General features: G+C 45.7%; 1 protein-coding gene across 1 annotated transcript; it reads right to left on the reverse strand.

Moving 5' to 3' along the window:
• Window positions 1-3,716: 3,716 nt before the first annotated feature.
• Window positions 3,717-5,451, reverse strand: NYX (nyctalopin). Its single transcript, XM_081807958.1, has 2 exons — window positions 5,424-5,451; window positions 3,717-5,187 (listed from the first exon to the last, which is right to left on the reverse strand). The coding sequence occupies exons 1-2, from the start codon at window positions 5,449-5,451 to the stop codon at window positions 3,779-3,781; spliced, it is 1,437 nt and encodes a 478-aa protein (XP_081664084.1). The 3' UTR covers window positions 3,717-3,778.
• Between the last annotated feature and the right edge of the window lie 15,602 nt (window positions 5,452-21,053).

Consider the following 21,053-nt stretch of genomic DNA (forward strand, 5'->3'; position numbering starts at 1 on the left):
GTCAGAGTGAAGCTGGCAGAGGGAGCCAACGGCCAAGCGCAGCTGTGCCCAGCAGACTAGTGCCCTCTAAAGGGCAGCATTTTGGGGGCCTGACACAGAGGTGGGTGGATGGGGGCTTTGATCATCCTCATGAAACGTAGGCAGGGAGACCTCTTAGAAATAGCCAGGGAGCTTGCTGAGAGGGAATTTTCCAAAGATCGAGCTTCCAAAGATTTGAATACTGTAAGTTGAGTGTTTGTGTGGAAAACATTTTTTAAAGGGGAAAATATGAACCTTTTATCTTGATGTCTTCTCTCCCCTTTTTTTTTTTTTAAGATTTTGTTTATTTGACAGAGAGAGAAAGAGTACAAGCAGGGGGAGCAACAGGAGAGGGAGAAGCAGGCTCCCCGCTGAGCAGAGAGCCCCGACATGGGGCTCCATCCCAGGAACCCTGGGATCATGACCTGAGCCAAAGGCAGATGCGTAACCGACTGAGCCACCCAGGCGCCCCAGTGCTTCCCTCCCCTTTCTTGAAAGAACCAATTCAATGAGGCCACAGCCTTCCTACTGGCTAGAGCAAATACTGTCTTCAAAGCCTAGCTGGGGTGCCTGGAGGAGAGAAAAGACTGAGGCTACTGGCTTGCCTGCCAGATTTCCCCCTCAAGCCTCTATTTCTCCTGACAGTTCTGAGAAGTCCAGGCTTGACTCTCTTAATCAGGTGAGCTGCCTGGAGCTGCTCTGGAGTGCTGCTCGTGTTCATCAACATTCCCAGTTCTCCTCTCTCTCCGGACACACAGGAGAACCACACTTCCCTGCCTTGGGGAAGTTAAGTGTGGCCATGTGACATTTTTGGCCAATGAAGGGTGAGTAGCGACACAAGTCACATCTGGGTGGAAGCATCTGAGAGCGATGCATGCTGCTCCCAAGCTTTCCTTCTGTTGCAGCAAACCCTAGAGCTCGTGTTTGGATAACAGTGTCTGAAAATAGCAGATCCTTCATCAGCTTGGGTGCTTGAGCAGAGCACATCAGCCCACATTGGACATGTGCATAAGCGAGAAATAACCTTCAGGAAACCACTGGAGTTTGGGGATTGTTTGTTACCACAGCATAAAATGGTCCATCCAGACAGGTATGCCTCGTTTTCCTGAACAGAATCCATAGCCCCTTAGGATTTCTCAAGGTACTATTAGCCAATGATGGGGTGGGCAACTTAATGAACTCAAAACTGGGAACTCCACTCCCTGTTCTCTCACGAAAGCTCATAATGGCCACACTTCACTGGGAACTCGTTCCAGGAGACTCTGGATCTGTTGGCAGTAAGTAACTCCCACGTTCCCAGAATTCTACTGGGCTGGGTAGTTCTATAAAAATCTGTCTCCCCGGAGGCTATTTCAGTGTTGAGACTTGTTCAAAAACATTCAGTCAAACAAATGTTCATTAAAAAGCTGGCCATCTAACCACCAGGCAGAACTGGAGCAGCAGAATAGAGGCTGACTCTCGGGAACCAGCTCCAAATGAAAGGAAGGACATTTCTCCTGAGGCGGCATCTTGTTCCTCAGTAACAGGGGCTGCATGTCTGCCACGGACTTCCATGGTTACCCAAGCGCGCAGATCTGGTCTTCAGGATTCTCATGTTCCTTACCCAGTTACCATGGCCACAACACACGGTTTGAACAAACAACATTTCTGACCTCATCTGGTTCTCGCATTTGAAAAGTAAGACATTTGGAGAACGAATTCATTTTAAAACATTAAAGTCAATCGGCGGATTTGGAATTTTGAGTATCGCGATCAAACAAACACAAGGAACCTTTTTTTCCACTCAGAGAAAAAAAATGGCTGCCTAAAAAATCATTTTGACAACAGCTGAAATTTCAAGACAGAGTAGATTTTAAACAACAGTATTCTATCAATGATAATGCTCCTGATAGGAAATACATGCTGTGGTTTTAGGGGTGAAGGGCTGTGAAGTTTACAACTAACCCCAACTATATACGGCAAATACAGTAAAATGTGAACAACCGGGAAACCGAGGTGAATGGCCAAAGTGTTCACTCTACTATCCTTGCAACTTTCCTGTAGGTTTGAGACTTTTCGAAATAAAGAGTTTCAAAAAATCATGCATGCTCCAGAACAGTGACTTTCAAACTTCCTTAACAATAGCCCACAAAATATAAATTGTATGCAGTGATCCAGACACAAGATACACACATACACATATCATCTGAACAAATGCACACAAATTCAATAAAGTTTCACAAAACAATACCTGTTACATGTAAGATTCTGTGACTTTTCTGTTCTATCTTGTTTTTTTAAATGCTGGTTGTGACCCACTGAGGTGACTGACCACGAATGGTCACAACCCATTCGAACACTCCTACCCTCAGAGGTACTTTCTGCAACATTTCTAATACCTAGTATGACCTACAGACAAAGAAGAAGTACTATCACCATGAAGACCTGACAGTTTTGCACACCCTGAATTATGTGGGCTTTGAAAACCCAGCTCTTCATACACAGGAATTCAGGACATTAAAACTAGAGATTTCAAGGGCAACCCTGTTGGGAACCCTCTCACTCATGAGAGCTTTTTCTGTATCCTCACTTAAAAAAAACCCTATCACTTTACTCTCAAAAAAACAACAAAAACCTAGGGATTTCGAGCATGTTGACAAATGCCGTCATTGTTACTTATGTGTGGACAGGAGTGTGAGCAAGTATTTAGTAGACATACAGCATTTGTTCTGGCACTCAGGCCTGGGGGCTTACAGTTGGCCAACTCCCCCCCTGGGAAATCTCTGTGGCCCCCTTCCCAGCTACTGGCTGCCTCATTGCATCCTGGCCATTAGTCAACCCCAAAGTGTGCTGCCCATAATAATTTCTGCACCTAATGCCCTGCATCTCTGCCTTCCCAACACTCTTCCCACAAAACCTAAGAAAAGAGGATTTTGTGGCCTCCCTGGAGATTCACAATGCATGTTTGCATATGAAAGACTCTAAAAAGTCCTGCAGTACAGAAACTTGTTTAACTCCTTTTTTTTTTAATCTTAGGATTTTACACACTTATTTGTACACGGAAAACCCATCCCCCCTTTTTTTCTCTACCCTGCCCTAAAGTTGCTTTGTGGCTAAGGCCACCCCTGGGAATAACTGTGGAGTAAGTGAAATGGATCTTTGTTTTCAATGCCTCCTAACACATTCCAGACCCCAGGAACCACCGCCAACCCCTTGGGTCTAAGTTCCTCTCACATCCCCCTTCTCTCCTGTTCTGTCCATCTTCCTGGACTCTAGTGTCCCATGCCCCTGGGTGAGAGGGAGAGCAACTGTGGTAGAAAACAAAGGGACTGGGCTTAATGGGCCGTCCCACCAGGAAAACTGACACAGTTCTTAGTACTTAGCCACTGGTTTGACTCTAATTCAGGCACTGCAGTCTCGGTTTCCTGGAAGATGGGGGCAAGGGATGGGGATAGAGCCCTGTAGCCCTAGGGGCTTCCAATTCCTAATCTTCTCACTGGAGGGCTCTGGCTTCTCTTCTCCAATAGATGCCCATGTGACATGAGCAGAAATCCGTTCCTCTCCCCACCTCCACCCCATCCCTGGCGTGGCATTGCCCAGGGTCTCCTCTTCCTAGAGCCATCTCTGAAAGTAAACTGTCCTTTCCATCCTGGGCTGGAATTTTCACCACCTGCCCCCAACCTGTTCCCCTCTCCCCCCACCACACACACACCCTGGAGGCCAGTTAACTACACTTTCCCCCACTGGGCAAGGCAATCTGGGCTACCCCAGTGAGGCAAGGTCAGTCCACCTGTACGACAAACACCACGCGCTGGGCCGCGCTGAGCAGGAGACCAGAGCCGAGGAGAAACCGGGAGTTGTGGCCCGAGACAACCACCCCAGCGGAGGGAAGGCTGTCGGACAGGGAGGTGTTGAGCGGCCCCTCGGTGGTGTTGGCCACCTCCTCCACTGGGGCCCTCGGGGCCAGCAGCTTGGAGAGGAGGCTGCTGAACCTACTCACGGTGGTGGCCTCTGGCTCTGGGGACGGGCCTGGACTGGATGCGGTGAGGTTCAGCTCCTCGGGGTCCACACACAGGCCATCGGAAGAGCGCCCAAAGGCCACCTGGCTGAGGTCCAGGCCGGCCACGGAGCCCGGGGCGGCGCACGGCACGTCGGACACACGCCCGGAGCTCTCCATCCAGTCCCGCAGCCACTCCAGGCGGCAGTCACAGCGCCACGGGTTGCGGAAGAGAAAGAGGCGGCCCAGGAAGAAGCCAGGCTGGAAGGCGGCCCAGGCCAGCACAGTGAGGTGGTTGCCATTGAGGTGCAGAGCGAGGAGGCCCGAGAGATTCTGGAAGGCGCCCTCCTCCACGAAGGCGATGCTGTTGCGGTCCAGGTAGAGCAGCTCAAGCTCGGCCAGGTCGGCGAACCAGGCGCGCGCCACAAGGCCCAGCGCGTTGCCGCCCAGGTTGAGCGTGCGCAGGCGGCGCAGGCCTACAAAGGCTTCGGCGGGCAGCTCGGCCAGCAGGTTGTCGTTGAGGAGCAGGTGCTCCAGGGCGCCGCAGTCGCGAAAGGCGCCTGCGTGCACGGCGCGGACGCGGTTGGCCTGCAGGCTGAGCGAGCGCAGGCGCCTCATGCCCTGCAGCGAGCTGGAGGCCACCGCCTCGATGCGGCTGCGCTCCAGGTGCGCATGCGTCAGGTTGGCCAGGCCGCGCAGCGCGCCGGGCACGCGGCGGAAGAGGTTGTCGAAGGCGGCGAGCTCGCGCAGGGCGGGCAGCTCAGCCAGGAGGCGCTCGGGCACGGTGAAGAGGCGGCAGGAGGCCAGGTCGAGGCGGCGGAGGCGGCTGAGTGCGGCGAAGGTGCGAGCGTGCAGGTAGCGCAGCTCGCCGTTGTGCGCCAGGCGCAGCTCGGCCAAGCGCGGCAGGCCCTTGAAGGCGCCGGGCGTGATGAAGGACAGGTTGTTGTGGCGCAGCGACAGGCGGCGCAGCGACGGCAGCGTGCCGAAGGCCCGCTCGCCCAGGAAGCGCAGGCCGTTCCGGTCCAGGTCGATGGAGGCCGCCTCGCACGGAAACTCGGCCGGCACCCGCAGGAGGCCGGCGCGGTCACAGCGCACGGAGCAGCCGCGCTCGGTACTGCTGCAGGCGCAGGCGGCGGGGCAGGTGCGCGTGCAGGCCTCCTCGGCCCAGGCACTGGGCAGGCCGAAGACCACCGCTGGGAGGTGGCGGGGGGGCGGGGTGGTAGAGAAGACAGAAAAGGAACAACCATCAGCCTAAGGGTCGCCCCAGTAAAGTCCTACCTGTCCACGTGGCAGGGTTCTGCCCTGCACCAAGTTCTCACACCTCCTGCATAACCGCGCCCTCCGAATGGCCTCTTTCCAGCTCCCAGACCTTACACACGCAGGTTCCCCACCCACGGCGCCCTCCCCTTTGCTTTCCAGTTATCTTCACCAGCGAAAACCAGCTGGGATTCTGGCATCTGACCCAATTCTAAACACTCTCCTGACTGTAACAAAACTTGGTGCTCTCCTAGAGTTCGGCCTAGAGGGTTCACTGCATGCACAGGGGAACCTGGAGGGCATCACCGTGGTCTATGCCCCAGTCCTGCGCTGCCCAATGCCGTAGTCACTAGCCACATGTGGCTACTGAGCATTTGAAATGTGGCTGGCCTGAACTGAGATGTGCTGGAAGTGTAAAATAAACACCACGTCTCAAAGACTTAGTACCAAAAAAAAAAGTATCTCTTCAATAATTCTTATACTGATTACATGTTGAAATGATATTTTAGATCTACGGGATTAACTAAAATATTAAAATTAATGTCAACTGTTTCTTTCTACATTTTTAATGGGGCTACTTTGAAAATTTAAACATTTGTGGCTTGAATTATATTTTTATTGGTGCTGCTCTAGTCCCTCCCGCTATAAGAATTCAATTTCTGAAACCCACCCCACCCCCCATTGAGAAAATTAAGCGTCATGAAGAAGAGTGAATTAGGAAACAGGAGGTTGGGCAAGAAAGAAAACCCTGTCAATCTTTTTTTTTTTTTTTAACACTACATTTAAGCCATAAGGACAGCATTCTAAATGAACAATGACCTTCTTACACATCTCAAAAAAATAACTGTGGACACTGTGGAGTTAATTTTCATTCACCAGCCCTTGCTCTCTAGAGACTTTTATACATAATCACAGGAAAGAATGGTGCTTATAAATTAATTTTGTTCTGAGCATATGAATGGAGAATCAGATAAAGACTTCAAAAGCCCTCCAGGAGGCTTGCCGCCTGCAGCAAAACAGAATGGTAGCCAGAGGTCCCAAGCCCCATCTTGAGTTCCAAGGGAAAAGGCAGCATGAAAGATGCCCACAAGTTTTATTTTCTGGCCAGGAGCAGCTCGCAGGTGGAGTGCGCTCGATCTGAAATTCCTGCAGAAGAACAAAGGTACCCAGAGGTAAACCTGACCACTGATACTTATAATTTCTAGCCCTCCTCAGCAGTACTCCCAAATTCCTAGCAAACAGCCTGACCTACCATTCAGTCCCTCCCACTGTGTACACATTACCCTGCCTTGGAGCCCTTGTAGGAACCTGAAGGTGTGGCCACACAAGGAGTGGGCAGAATATGCTTGCTTCTGCCTCCGTGGCTTTGTTCAGCTTCCAGTGCCTTCGGTACATTTGTTGTGGACACTCCGTGTTTTTTCAGCTGCTAGGAAGGGGTTCAGCTATTTCAGACTTGGCTGGAGAACACTCAGCCCTTTGAGCAAACTTTCTGTTATAAACTGTAGCTTAACTGTAGTTAAACATTCTGATGTTACAGAGGCTTGACTTAGCTCTAACCTCTCCCTAAGAACTGTGAACTAGACACCAAGCTTCCAGCAAGGTTCTTGGACCCTGTGCTGAGCTTGACTGTAAACAGGGCAGCAGTTGGGCTAGAGAGACACCCTTTTAGAAAGACAGAGCCAAGAATATAACCTTAACTCCAGGCGTCAGCGGGACAGGGGTGGGACCTTTTTCTATCACAACTCTTCCAACTGGGTCAAGTAGAAGGCATCAGATTTCCTTACAAATAGTCCTTCATTCTACTCTCTTCTCCTTTTTAATTAAGAGAAGTGCACTCTCAACCGTATGACTCATGTTTCTACTCCACAATAGCTAACATTGTCCCGGGCACACTAAATGTTTGCAGAATTAAATGGAATTGATGCCTTCCTCTGTAATGATTCCTCCTGGAGGATGTCATTTATTAAAAACAAAACAAAACCCTTGGCTTTGTCAAAAAATTCCTGGGATTATGACAGGGATTAGTTAATAAAATGGAGCTGCCAATTTTTCTAAAACACATGCAACAGGGATGGGAGTGAAACTTTTTATTGTGTATCCTTTTATCTTTTAAATGTTGAACTATGTGAATGTATTCCCTATTTCAGAAAATAGATTAAGATTTATTTTAAACTTTAAACACTCAAGATGTTGTCACTATTAGAGACCTATTTTCAACCTCTGACACTTTAAGAGCCATTAGGAATTACTAATTTACTGGATTACTTAGTGAAATTTAAATTAAATCAAGTAAATTCTCAGAACAGACAACCAAAATCCAGTACTGGTTTACCCAATATGAAGACTAAGTATATGCCTAATGATTCAAAAAAGCAGGGCACTAAAACAAAATTTAAAAAAAAAATAACATATTTGGGTGAGTTCTACCTACAATAATGGCAGAGTAGCTCATATCAGACTAACATTCCTGCTGATAGCTAGTGTAAACTCTGAAAAAATATTTAAAGAAAACATGTTTGAAAGCACTGGAGAGCAGCCTAAACAGGCAACCAGAGTAGATACAACCCTTAAAAGAAGAGAAGCTGAGGCACCTGGGTGGCTCAGGTGGTTAAACGTCCAACTCTTGATTTCTTGATTTCGGCTCAGGTCATGATCTCAGGGTCGTGAGATCAAACCCCCAGGTCGGGCTCTGTGCTGGGCGTGGGGTCTGCTTAAGATTCTCAATCTCCTTCTCCCTCTGCCCCTCCCCCTCCTTCCCTCTCTAAAAAAATTAATTAAAAAAAGTAAGAGAGGCAAACTAGGTGAAGACACATTTATCTGACTTTTCCTCTTATACCTGAATAACACTGTGTGTTAACTACACTGGAATTTAAAAAAAAATAAATTATAAAAATTAAAATGAAAACTGGCTTTTCCTCTTAGGGCATTTTCAAGTCCATGCTGCAGATAGGGAGTAGAGCTCAAGGAGAAAGCAAGTCTTATCAGGCTGACATGTTAGAAGTCACAGTATTATAGTGGCCACAGTGGCTGGAAATTGAAGAGGGAAAACATGGAAAAGAAGGAGCCACAAAATTGGCATACGACTCCTCTTAGATCCTTGTTTGAGTCCCAAAGTGCATATATGTGGGGTGACTCCAAGGAGCCAAGAACTGAAGGCCAAAAGAGCTAACCAAAGATTTCAACAATTTCCCAGTAATGGGAGACAGATAAAGAGTTCAAGGTCCACCAAGTTAGAAGGGCTTATAAAATACCTCAGGCTTTCCATTGAAACCCCAGAGGGTCACACCTTAGGAGTGAAGACCGTTTCCCAGGACAAAGGGCAAAACTGAACTAAGCCTACCCTAACAAAGCCTAAAACTAAGCCTCCTCAGTATCAAGGTGACCTGCCAGTAATTTAAGTGAATGCCATACAAAATTCAGTACTCTTCAAAGGAAGATATAGACTCTAGAATTCCTTATAACTACTATCTATGATATCTTGTATACAAATAATACTAGATACGTGAAGAAGTAGCAAAACATGACACTTACCAAAAGGAAAAAAAAAAGTAGTTAACAGAGGCAGACCCAAAGACTGCCCAGAGGTTGGAATTACCAAACAAGGATTAATTATAAATATGTTAAGGAATTTACAGGAAAAGATGGATATAATGGGTGAAGACATGGAGAATTTGAATTTTAGAAGAGATATGGAAACTAAAAATGAACCCAATGGAAATCTTAGTACTGAAATAAATAATACAATATTTGAAATTTTATTTTTTTAAAGATTTACTTATTTTAGAGAGAGAGAGAGCAGTGGGGAAGGGGAGAGAGAGAGAAAGAAAGAGAGAATCCTCAAGCAGACTCCCGGCAGAGCACGGAGCCTGATGCAGGACTCAATCCCACGACTCTGAGATCACGACCTGAGCCAAAATCACCAGTTGGACATCCAACCAACTGAGCCACCCAGTCGCCCCACAGTATTTGAAATTTTAAAAAAATCATTGAATAAGAAAAACAGATTCAACACAGCAGAAGAAAAGATTTCATGAAGAGAGGTCAATAGAGATTACAGAAGCACGGGGGAAAAAAAGACTGGAAAAAATATGATTGGAACTTCAGTGACCTGTGGGATAATATCAGGCAATTAGACTAACATGCATGTATTTGGAATCGCAGAGGACAGAAGAGAGAATACAGCAGAAAAATAATTGAAGACAATTTCTAAAATTTGATTAAAACCAAGAAGCCCAGCAAACCCCAACTAACATCACACACACACACAAATATACTTCTAGACACATCATAGTCAAACTGCTGAAAACCAAAGACAGAAAATTCCTTAAAGCATCCAAAGAAAAAAGACTTTATATAGAGTACACAACAATAAAAATGATGACTGACTGCTTATCAGAAACCACCTGTAAGACAATAAAATGTATCTTTAAAAAATTCCTTTAAGTAAACTCTATGCCCAATGTGGGGCTTGAACTCACAACCCCGAGATCATGAGTCCCATGCTCTACCAAGTGAGCAGCCAGGTGCCCCCTGGAATTGTATCTTTTAAAGTGCTGGAAAAGGGATGCCTGGCTGGCTCAGTCAGTTAAGCATCCAATTCTTGATTTCAGCTCAGGTCATGATCTCAGGGTCCGAGATCGAGCCCCAAGTGGGGCTCCGTGCTCAGCGTGGAGTCTGCTTGTCCCTCTCCCTCTGCTCTTTTCCCCACTCTCTCTCTCTCTCAAATAAATAAATAAATAAAATCTTCAAAAAAAAAATAAAATGCTGGAAAAGGGGCACCTGGCTGGCTCAGTCGGTGGAGCATGGGACTCTTGGTCTCAGGGTTGTGAGTTTAAGCCCCACACTGGGTGTGGAAATTACGTAAATAAAAATAAAAATTAAAAAATTAAGCACTGGGAAAAAAGCAAATCTGGCAACCTAGAATTCTATATCCAATAAAAATATCTTCAGAGATGAAGTAAAATAGAGATACTTTCAGGGTAACAAAATCTGTGAAAATTGATCCCTAGCAGATCTTCCACACAACAAGAAATGAAGACATTCTTTAGCCTGAAGGAAAACGATAACTAGAGGAAAATCAGGTCTATGGAAAGGAATGAAGAGCGATGGAAATGGCCAATAATGTCACAAAAAGACTACTTTTTTCTCATCTTAATTGCTTAACAGATAACTGTTTAAAGCCAAAATAACAATGCATTGGGGAGTTTATAACATATGTAAATGACAAATATGACAACAAGAGCATAAAGGATAAGAAGGGAGGTAAAACTGAATTGTACTCTTATAAGGATCCTACATTATACATGAAGCAGTGTAAGATTAATTCAAGGCAGACCATGATAAATTAAAGATGCATATTGCAATCCCTAGAAAATAAAAAAAAAGAATCTTGACCCCCATCTCACACTACACACAAAAACTCATTTTAGGTGGACCACAGACCTAAATGTAAAAGCTAAAACTATAAAGCTTCATGAAGACAATATAAGAGAATATCTTTTGTGACCTAGTGGTAAGCTAGGTCTTCTTAGAGCCAAAAAGGAAAAAAAAAAAAAAAAAACCATAAAAGAAGAAAGTAATAACTTGGACTTTATCAAAATAAAAAAAGTCTGCTCTTTGAAAGACACTGTTAAGAGGATGAAAAGAGGGGTGCCTGGGTGGCTCAGTCGGTTAAGCATCCGACTCTTGATTTCGGCTCAGGTCAGGATCTCAGGGTCCTGGGATCAAGCCCCGAGTTGAGCCCTGCATTGAGCCCCACACTGGGCTCCACACTCAGAGAATCCTGCTTTAGGATTCTCCCTCTGCCCCTCCCCTCACTAGCTCCAGCAGGCGCATGCTCTCTCTCTAAAATAAATAAATGATTTTTTTTTTTTTTAAAGAGAGAATGAAGACAGGCCACAGACCGGGAGAAGATAGCTGTATATTTTCTCTGTATATATCTCATAAAAGACTTGTATCCAAAATATATAAAGAACCCTCAAAACTCAGTGATAAGAAAACAGACAACCTAATTAATAAATGGGCAAAATATGTGAAGAAACACTGGACCAAAAAAAGATATACAGAAGGCAAATAAACATATGAAAATATGGTCAACATCATTAGTTGTTAGGGAAATGCCAATTAGAATTGCATCCTATTAGAATGACTAAAATTATAAAGACTGACGTCCAAGTGTTGGAGAGCATATGGAATAACTGGGACCCTCTTACAGGGTTGGTGGGAGTGTAAAATGGTACAACCACATTGGAAACAATGTGGCAGTTTCTTTAAAAGTTAAACATAACACCTACCTTATTATGCACCCATTCTACTCCTGGGGAAATAAAAGCATATGTCCATACAAAAGACTTGGGCATGACTGTTCACAGCAGATTTATTCATAACCCAGAACTGGAAACAACATAAACACCCACCAAGTCTGAACAGGTAAATTATCATGTATCCACACAGTGGAATACTACTGGGTGATGAAAAGAAATGGACAAATCTTAAGATAATTCTGCTGAGTGAAAGAAGCTGAACAAAAAAAGGTACATAGTATCTGATCCCACTTACATAAATATTTTTCTGTAGTAACAGAAAGATCAGTGGTTGCCCACGGATGGGTGGGGAGGCAGGGAGGGACAGGAAGGAGGGATTATACAGGGGCATGAATCTTGGAGGTAATGGATATGCTATTTATCTTGATTGTGCTGATGGTTTCACAAGGGTACACTTCAAATATGTTCAGTTTGTTAAATGTCAATTTTATTATATTTCAATGAAGTTTTTTTTTAAGATTGTTTGAGAGGGAGCACAAGAGAGCATGAGCGAGCACGTGGAGGAGGGCAGAGGGAGAGAGAAATTTAAGCAGACTCCACGCTGAGTGCTGAGCCCATCACAGAGCCCCACGTGGAGCCCCACATGGAGCCCGACAGGGGTGCTCGACCTCACGACCCTGAGATCACAACCTGGGCTGAAACCAAGAGTCAGACACTTAACCAACTGCACTACCCAGGTGCCCCAATAAAGCTGTTTCTTAAAAAAGATATTAAGGAAAGTAATACAGTGTGTGTGTGTATACACACACACATATGTACATCATACATGTATGTGACATGTATACAGAATATAAAAACAACTACAAAAAGACAACTAAATAAAAATGGGTAAAAGAGGGGCGCCTGGGTGGCTCAGTCGTTAAGCATCTGCCTTCGGCTCAGATCATGGTCCCGGGGTCCTGGGATCGAGCCCCACATCGGGCTCCCTGCTCCGCGGGAAGCCTGTTTCTCCCTCTCCCTCTCCCCCTGCTTGTGATCCTGCCCTCACTGTGTCTCTCTCTGTCAAATAAATAAATAAAATCTTTAAAAAAAAAATGGGTAAAAGAGGGGCGCCTGGGTGGCTCAGTCGTTAAGCGTCTGCCTTCGGCTCAGGTCATGATCCCAGAGTCCTGGGATCGAGCCCCGCATCGGGCTCCCTACTTGGCGGGGAGCCTGCTTCTCCCTTCCCACTCCCCCTGCTTGTGTTCCCTCTCTCGCTGTGTCTCTCTCTGTGAAATAAATAAATAAAATCTTAAAAAAAAAAAATGGGTAAAAGACTTGAACACTTCACGAAAGAATATATTAAGTAGCCATTAAGCACATGAAAAGGTGTTCAACATCGTCAGCCATTAGGGAAGTGCCAATTAAAACGACAATGAGATTTCCCTATACACCCACTAGAATGGTAACAATTCAAAAGACTGACAACCCCAAATGCTGGTGAAGATGTAGACCAACTGGATTCTCTTACATGGTTGGTGGGAGTGGAAAATAGTTCAGTAACTTTGCAAAACTTTGGCAGTGTCTATTAAAGCTAAACATATGCCTACCCTACGACTCAGCAATTCCACTCCTAAGTATTTACCCAAGAGAAATAAAAGAAAGGTCCACATAAAGACTGTACAAGAATGCTCATAGTGGCTTATTCATAATAGATAAAAAGTGGGAATTACCCAACAGTAGAGAAATGAAAGGGAACAAACTATTGATACAAACAACAAAAACATTATGTTGAGCCAAAGAAACTTGACACAAAAGAGTACATACTGTAGGATTATACTTCTATGCAGTCCCAGAACAGCTGTTGGCGGTGGCTCTGGGAGCTCAACAGAATAAAGCCTGCAGATGGACTCCATCTCAAAAGACAGCATATATCTATAACACATAGTTTAGGAATGTTATCTGGGTGATAGGAGCATGTATCATGCAGTTCAAATTAATCAAATTTTATGGGTTTCTTTTTAATTAGTGTTTGCTCAAAGCTAAGCTTGCTACCTTTTTTCATTTCATACAACAATCTGCAAGGTAAGTATTATTCTCATCCTCTCATGAAGGAGGAAACTGAGGTTCAAAGTGGTTAAATGACATCAACCTTTGGTTTTTGTCTTTCCATTATGCTGTACTCTCCTCCACCCGACACACCTAGCCTCTCTGAGCTTCCGTCTCTTTAACTGTAAACTGAAGGGCCTGCACTTCCTGCCCTTTGGGGGCCCTTCCGGCTCTCATTTTCCACGGCTGGGCAGCAGCTGCTGCCAACCACCACCTCTAAGAAAAAATAACCCAGTTGGAGCCCCATGGGTCTCTGCCGCCTCCTCCCAGACACAGCTGTTTGGACTGCAGATAAACATTTGACCTAAGCAGAGCCAATCAGATTCATTCAACACAGCCCACTGGCCGTGAATATGGAATGGGCAGTGAAATCGTGTGAGCATCATCCAGTACAGCACTGGGACTAGGGTCTGTACCAGAGCCACGTGCATGTCAGAGTTGTAAGGGAGCAGGACTCAAAGGCAAGGTGAGGAAGGACAAAACCCAACGTGAGAATCACAGCGATGGAGATCAGAAAGAGTGGGAAGTTGCTAGCCAGCTCTCTAGTTCCCAGAAGGCCCGGCTATAGCTGTTTCTATGGCATTTCCCCATTTCCATTTTACAAACCCACTCAAACCATCTGTGTGGACAAGTGGATTTCTGTTCCTTGCGACCAAACCATCTCTGATAGTAGTGGACGTTTGATATGTTTTCTGGCTACCCAGCACCTTTTAAGTACTCTTTCTACATTTAGGGAATTTTCTACATTTTAAGTCCTGCCTCCTCAAATTAGAAGCCAGAAATTCTCTTTCCCAACATCCCTTGCAGTTAGCGTCCAGGCACGTGACCTAGCTTTGTTGATCAGACACCCCCAGGGACACTTGGATTCAGAAGTAAGTGCCAGGCAGAAACCATTTTCTGGCCAGGATGATGGCAGAGGCATCTGGATTTCAGGCTCCCGAAGTGGAATTTCTGGCCAGCACCCAGCATGGTGCCCATGATCTAACAGGTGGGTCCACCAGTGGTGGTGGCCTCAGGGCCTTTGCTGGAGCTGCCCCGCTCCCTGGTTTAGGCATTGCTCTGGGCAGTGGGCCTCCAACCAGGAAGACTGAGAACACCTCACATCCCTGAACAAACCCTTTCTTGGCTTCAACGGTACCTTAAGCAGGTACTGTGGTTTGCAGCAAGAGTCCAAAACACCATCGGAAGTAAAACAGGTCCCGTTAATTTCTCTCGTACCAGCTCCTCCTTCTGGCCCCTTCCTCTTTCCCCCAAAGAACCTCGTGAACTCCCCACCTTAAAAGAGAAAGCTACTCAAATTCAGCACCAGGCAGTGCCCCTCAAGCAAAAGGAAGCTCCTTGTTATTCATTGCCACAACATATAGAATATGGAATCAAAATTTGCTTAGTCCATCCCTGATTTTTCCAAATGCAAATGAAAAGGGGCCTCTCCTGTCGTAAGCAGCGATTATTCCAAAAACAAATCTCCTCGGCTGTCCAGGGCCCTGTTCCATGGGGATACCTTGGCCAGAAAAACATTTACCAAATTAAAATAAAGATCACAGTTTGTGAGAAGTGAAGGTTAAACTCCCTGGCAGTTGCTTAGCAATTTCTGTTTACACACCAGTATTTTTGAGAAGGATCCGCGTGGAAATCTGAAAAGGTTTCAGTGCTTTCATTCCCAGTCTGACGTTGGGAGAGGAAGATGGGAAATTCAGCCAAACTGGCCCAGGCTCAGGACTGGCCTCTGCTCAGCCAGCCTCTCTGTCACAGCTCGGGCGGGATACACATGTGGGGCTTTCCAGAGCATTCAGTCTGGAAACACTCATCCTGAGGGCATAGCCTCTCCAGTTCTCTCATAAACTCTGATGACACTGCCTTTCATCCTTGCCTTCTCATACTGCTTTTTGGGGCTTTTTGTTTTGCTTTAACCTCAGCCAAGCTTTCTGAATCTCAGTTTCCTCCTCTGTAACAGGCGGACCATTATGAGGAACGGATGAGTTGTAAAGCTCGAAACAGCTGTGAAAGCATGGGCTAAAGCTAATAGCAGGCTCCATGAGGCACTGTTGTCACAGGATTAAATCTCACCAAGCAACTAGTACTTCAAGGACCATGTGGAGATCTGCCCCAAAGTGGAAAGCAAGACACCAAGTATGAGAATAGTGAAGTTATTACAAGTAGACTACAAGGAAGAGTCTAGAATGGTTCTCTACCTGGGCTGCACATTAGAATGACCTGAGGAGCTTTCCAGCCACTCACAATGCTCGGGCCAGACACCATACCAATTAAATCCGAATCTTCAGGGGTGGAACCAAGCACTGTGCTCCACGGATGATCCCAATACACAGCCCAAGTCAAAAACCAAGGGTCTAGGTGGACCAACTTTGTAAAAATGGGATTTATCCATGCGGTATAAAATGTTACAAGATGTAACCTAGAATTACCATATGCCCCAGCAATTCCACTCCTAGGTATATACCCAAAGGAAGTGAAAGCAGGTGTTCTAATAAATACTTGTGCATGATTGTTCATAGCAGCATTATTCACAATAGCCCAAAGAGGGAAACAAATGTCCATCGACAGATGAATGGATAAACAAAATGTGGTCTGTCCACACTGTGAAATACTATTCTTCCATAAAAAGGAATGAAGTAGTGATACACACTACAATGTGGACGAACCTCAAAAACATTATGCTAGGGGCGCCTGTGTGGCACAGTCGGTTAAGCATCCGACTGGGCTCAGGTCGTGATCTCAGGGTCATGAGATCAGGCCCCACATCGGCCTCCGAGCTCAGTGTGGAGTCTGCTTGATATTCTCTCCCTCTCCCTCTGCCCCTTCCCCCTGTGTTCTCTCTCTCTCAAATAAATAAATAAATCTTTAAAAAAAACAAAAACAAAAAACACATTATGCTAGGTGAAAGCAGCCAGACACAGAGACTACATACTGTATGATTCCATTTACATGAAATACGCAGAATAGGCAAATCCTAGTAGATTAGTGAGTGCCAGGGGCTGGGTGTAGTAATAATGGGGAGTGACTGCCTAATAGGTACAGGGTCTCCTTTCGGGGTGATGAAAATGTCTTGGAAATAGAGGTGATGGCTGCACAACATTGTGAATGTGCTAAATGCTGCCAAACCGTACACTTTAAAATGGTTCATGGTTTGGGGCACCTGGGTGGCTCAGTCAGTTAAGCATCCCACTCTTGATCTCAGCTCAGGTCTTGATCTCATGGTCACGAGTTCAAGCCCTGCACTGGGCTCCACGTTAAGCGTGGAGCCTACTTTAAAAAATAAAAAAAATAAAGAATTTAAAATGGCTCATGACTGGGGCGCCTGGTGGCTCAGTCGGTTAAGCGTCCAACTCTTGATTTCTTGATTTCGGCTCAGGTCATGATCTCAGGGTTGTAAGATCGAGCCCCCACGTCGGGCTCCATGCTGGGCGTGGAGTCTGCTTAAGATTCTCTCTCTCCCTCTCTCTCTGCCTCTCCCCCCACCACGCACACAGGCGCCCTTTCTCTCTCTCTTAAAAAAAAATGGTTCATGGTTAATTTTATGTTGCGTGAATTTTACTTCGATAAAATAAAATAATAATGAATGTTACAAGGTGTCCTGAATCTAGGCAAATACCAGAAATGGGTCCCTGCTTTTGTTTTCTGGTCTGATGTGCTGGCCAGCCCCCACGCTGCAGGGAGGCAGGGAAGGCTGGGCTCAGATGCCCCACAGAATGTTGTCTTAATGCAGACCAGCTGAGGAATTTCTCCTTCATAGGTCCTCCGCTTTTCAGATATGTGCTTTTCCCCCTTGAGGTCTGCTAAGGAGAACAGTTACTCATGGACTTTCCAACCACAGGCTGAGTTTGAAGTGTTTCTTCATCCTCATTGTTTTCAAAGAACTTGTGCCTCACAAAACCAAAATAGCAAGGGAAAATATGGTCAATTTTCTGCTTTCAGCAGAATCTATTCAGCCACTTTGGCTCTGGAAGTCATTCTCCTCCCGCTCCCAGCAAATGCTATCCTGGTTGCTCCTCAGGCCAAGACCCAGTGCTGGATTTTCAAAACGAAATGAGTGGGGGGCAATGGAGAGGCAGTGGGGGAGACCATCCCATGGCCTCTGACCTCACGATAATCCCGGAACTTCCTCCTCATACCACAAAGGTTACCTTTTGTAACAGTAAAGAAAGAGAGGATGGTGGATTCACCCCTCAGCTTTGCTGATTAATGCGAGTCATGGGGGATGGAGAAACTGGAAAGGGTGGTCCGCTGACCACCTCACTGGCCCTGTGGATCTTAGGGTGGAGAGCTGTCCCATCCAAGGAGTAGAACACAAGGCCCCAGGAAGGCCCCTGGGCCTAAATATTGATAATCACCCCAAACTGAAACAAATGCTCAACAATAGGGGGATGAATGATGAACAAACCAGTAGCCCCCATACAAGGAGTACTACTCTGCAATCAAAGCGAACGAGCTACTTATCTATGCAATGACGTCAATGATTCGCGCACACATACTGCCCTACACTCCACAGCGCCTGAGTCTCGTTAATAAAGGATTTGTTCTCCTTGGGGTGCAGGTGCTCTCTCCCTACAGACTTCTTTTTCTCTTTTAAGTCAAGTTGATTGAGGTATAATTTATCTACAATAAAATATACCCATTTTAAGTGTATAACAAATGCAACACACCCATGTAAGCACCACCCTAAAAATGATTTAGAACATTCCTACCATCCAGAAAGTTTCCTTGGGTCCCTTTGACAGCAGTCCCCTCCCCATCCACAGCTCCAGACAACCACTGATACGCTTTCTGGACTATAGATTCATTTTGCCTGTTTTAGAACTCCGTATAAATGGAATCAAATGGTTCTTTCAGTCAACATGATGTTTGTGAGATGCATCTATGTTGTTTGAATGTCAGCTGTTCATTCATTTTTTTAAAGATTTATTTATTTATTTGAGAGAGAGAGAGAAAGAAAGAAAGAGATCACAGGGAGGGGCAGAGGAGAGGGAGAGAGAAACCTTTGCAGACTCCTCTCTGAGCTCAGAGCCAGACTCAGGTCTTGATCTCATGACCCTGAGATCATGACCTGAGCCCAAACCAAGAGTCAAACGCTCAACCAACTGAGCCACCCATGGGCCCCAGTTGTTCATTTTTATTGCTGAGCAGTATTCCACTGTATGAATGTACCTCAATTTGCGTGTTCAGTCACCTGTGGATGGGCATTTGGATTGTTTCCAGTTTTCACCTATCGTGACTAAAGCTGATGGAAGGGTTTGTGGGCAAGTCCTATTGTGGACATATGTTTTCATTCAGCGTTTACCTAGGAGAGGAATTGCTGGGTCAGATGGTAAGTATCCATCTCAATTGCTCCACATCCACACCAACACTTGCTATTGTATTTTCAACCCTAGCCATCCTAGTGGGTGTGAAGTGGTATCTCCTTGTGGGTTTGATTTGCATCTCCCTGATGACTAATGAGGTAGAGCATCTTTTCATGTGCTTATTAGTCATTTGTATATCTTCTTGGATGAAATAGCTATTCAAAACGTGTTGCCCATATTTTAAAGATGGGTTGTCTTAGGGGCACCTGGCTGGCTCAGTCGGTAGAGCATGTGACTCTTGATTTTGGGGTCATGAATTCGAGCCCCACATTGGGCATAGAGGTTACTCAATAAAAAAATAAAATTTTAATGGGTTGTCTTATTATTGAGTTTGAAGAGTTTTTTAACTATCTACAGATTTTTTAGATGCAAGACCTCTATCAGATACCGGAATGGTTCTTATCTGGGCGGCTTCACCCATTCAACAAATCCTTATAAGCACCTACAATGTCTTAGACTCTAGAGACAGCAAAGTGAATAAAACAGAAACCCTGGCCCTCGTTAAAGAGTTGTGGTTTACAGCAAGCCCTGGGTGAAGAACCCTGTAAAGCAAGGAATTGGGATATTATGCTGTGGACAGCAGGAAGACCCCGAAGGGACTGCCATAGCCGAGGGGAGAGGAGAGGCACTTCCGGTGAACCCTCCTGTCCAGAGAATTTCTGTTCCGGTTTTGTCCCAGATTTGCCCTGCCGTGAGCCACTTCTGAGTCCCCCACGACCTTGTTTTGTCAGGCTCATTTAATCATTCTTTTTTTCTCTAGCTAAGGACATAGAACCCTATCCCTGCCGGTTTCTTGGGAACATGTCGTTCATAATCCTGTGACTTGTAGTCAAAGTAATATTGTCTGTGCTGCTGAGTGTGTTTTAAATTAAAGCGCCAGGGGATGTGGAGACGGTCATTAATTTTAAGTGCATCTATTGTTAGCAAATGATGTCACCGCTAAGCTCTCCAACTTGTCACAAGAAGTCTGGATGTATTTCGGGTTTCTGCAGCAGCAAGAACAGTTCCCGGTTTGCCGTGCGCAGGCTATGAATACTGTCTGCATTCTGTCAGGAATGGGAGAGCTTTGGGTACACATTTAAAATCATATTGGCTCAGAGAAGCAAACATTCTGTCCCAATGAGTCAATCAAACTTCATGTCCTTTCTAGGTAGGAGAAATGGCAAGGAGCTGGTTGTTCGTAATTATATGTCAACCTCTATCCTTTGGAGGCTCCTCGAGGTAGAAAGTCATGTCCTATTTATCATAATGTTCCCTGCACCTTGTTCCAATTTGTTTTCTCATTTATTTATTGGGTCTCCCATAAAGGAATGTAAGTCTCTCAAGGACAAAAGCTATGCAATTATATCCCTCAAAATATCCCTGGAGTGTACTGAAGGTATAGTGTGTACCTGTTGATTCACTGAACAGACCAAGGTCTACTTTTTGAAAAAGTGGAAGAGAGGGTAAGAAGATTCTTTTTTTTTTTTTAAGATTTTATTTACTTATTTGACAGACAGAGACATAGCGAGAGAGGGAACACAAGCAGGGAGAGTGGGAGAGGGAGAAGCAGACTTCCTGCTGAGCAGGGAGCCCGATGCGGGGCTCGATCCCAGGACCCTGGGATCATGACCTGAGCCGAAGGCAGACGCTTAACGACTGAGCCACCCAGGCGCCCCAGGGTAAGAAGATTCTAATACTACCATTTTAGAATTATCTGGTAAAATTTTCTCTGCCAGCACTGCACACAGACATCTATCACTTGGGTAGTTATCACCTCAAATAATTACATTCACCCGAGGGTCAGAAAAACAGATTCTTCGTATAGAATCCTCTACTGCAGAATTTACCAAGGGATTTTTTTTTTTCCTTGGGCAATCTCAGATTTGAGCAGGTGGGGCTATAGAGGTGTAGAAAAAAAAATTCTGTGGGGCGCCTGGGTGGCTCAGTTGGTTAAGCGACTGCCTTCGGCTCAGGTCATGATCCCGGAGTCCCGGGATCGAGTCCCACATCGGGCTCCCTGCTCGGCAGGGAGTCTGCTTCTCCCTCTAACCCTACCCCCTCTTGCGCGCTCTCTCTCACTCTCTCTCTCTCAAATAAATAAATAAAATCTTT

This window comes from Leptonychotes weddellii, chromosome X (assembly GCF_054177405.1).
Source record: "Leptonychotes weddellii isolate Sample4059 chromosome X, ASM5417740v2, whole genome shotgun sequence".
Taxonomy (NCBI): domain Eukaryota; kingdom Metazoa; phylum Chordata; class Mammalia; order Carnivora; family Phocidae; genus Leptonychotes; species Leptonychotes weddellii.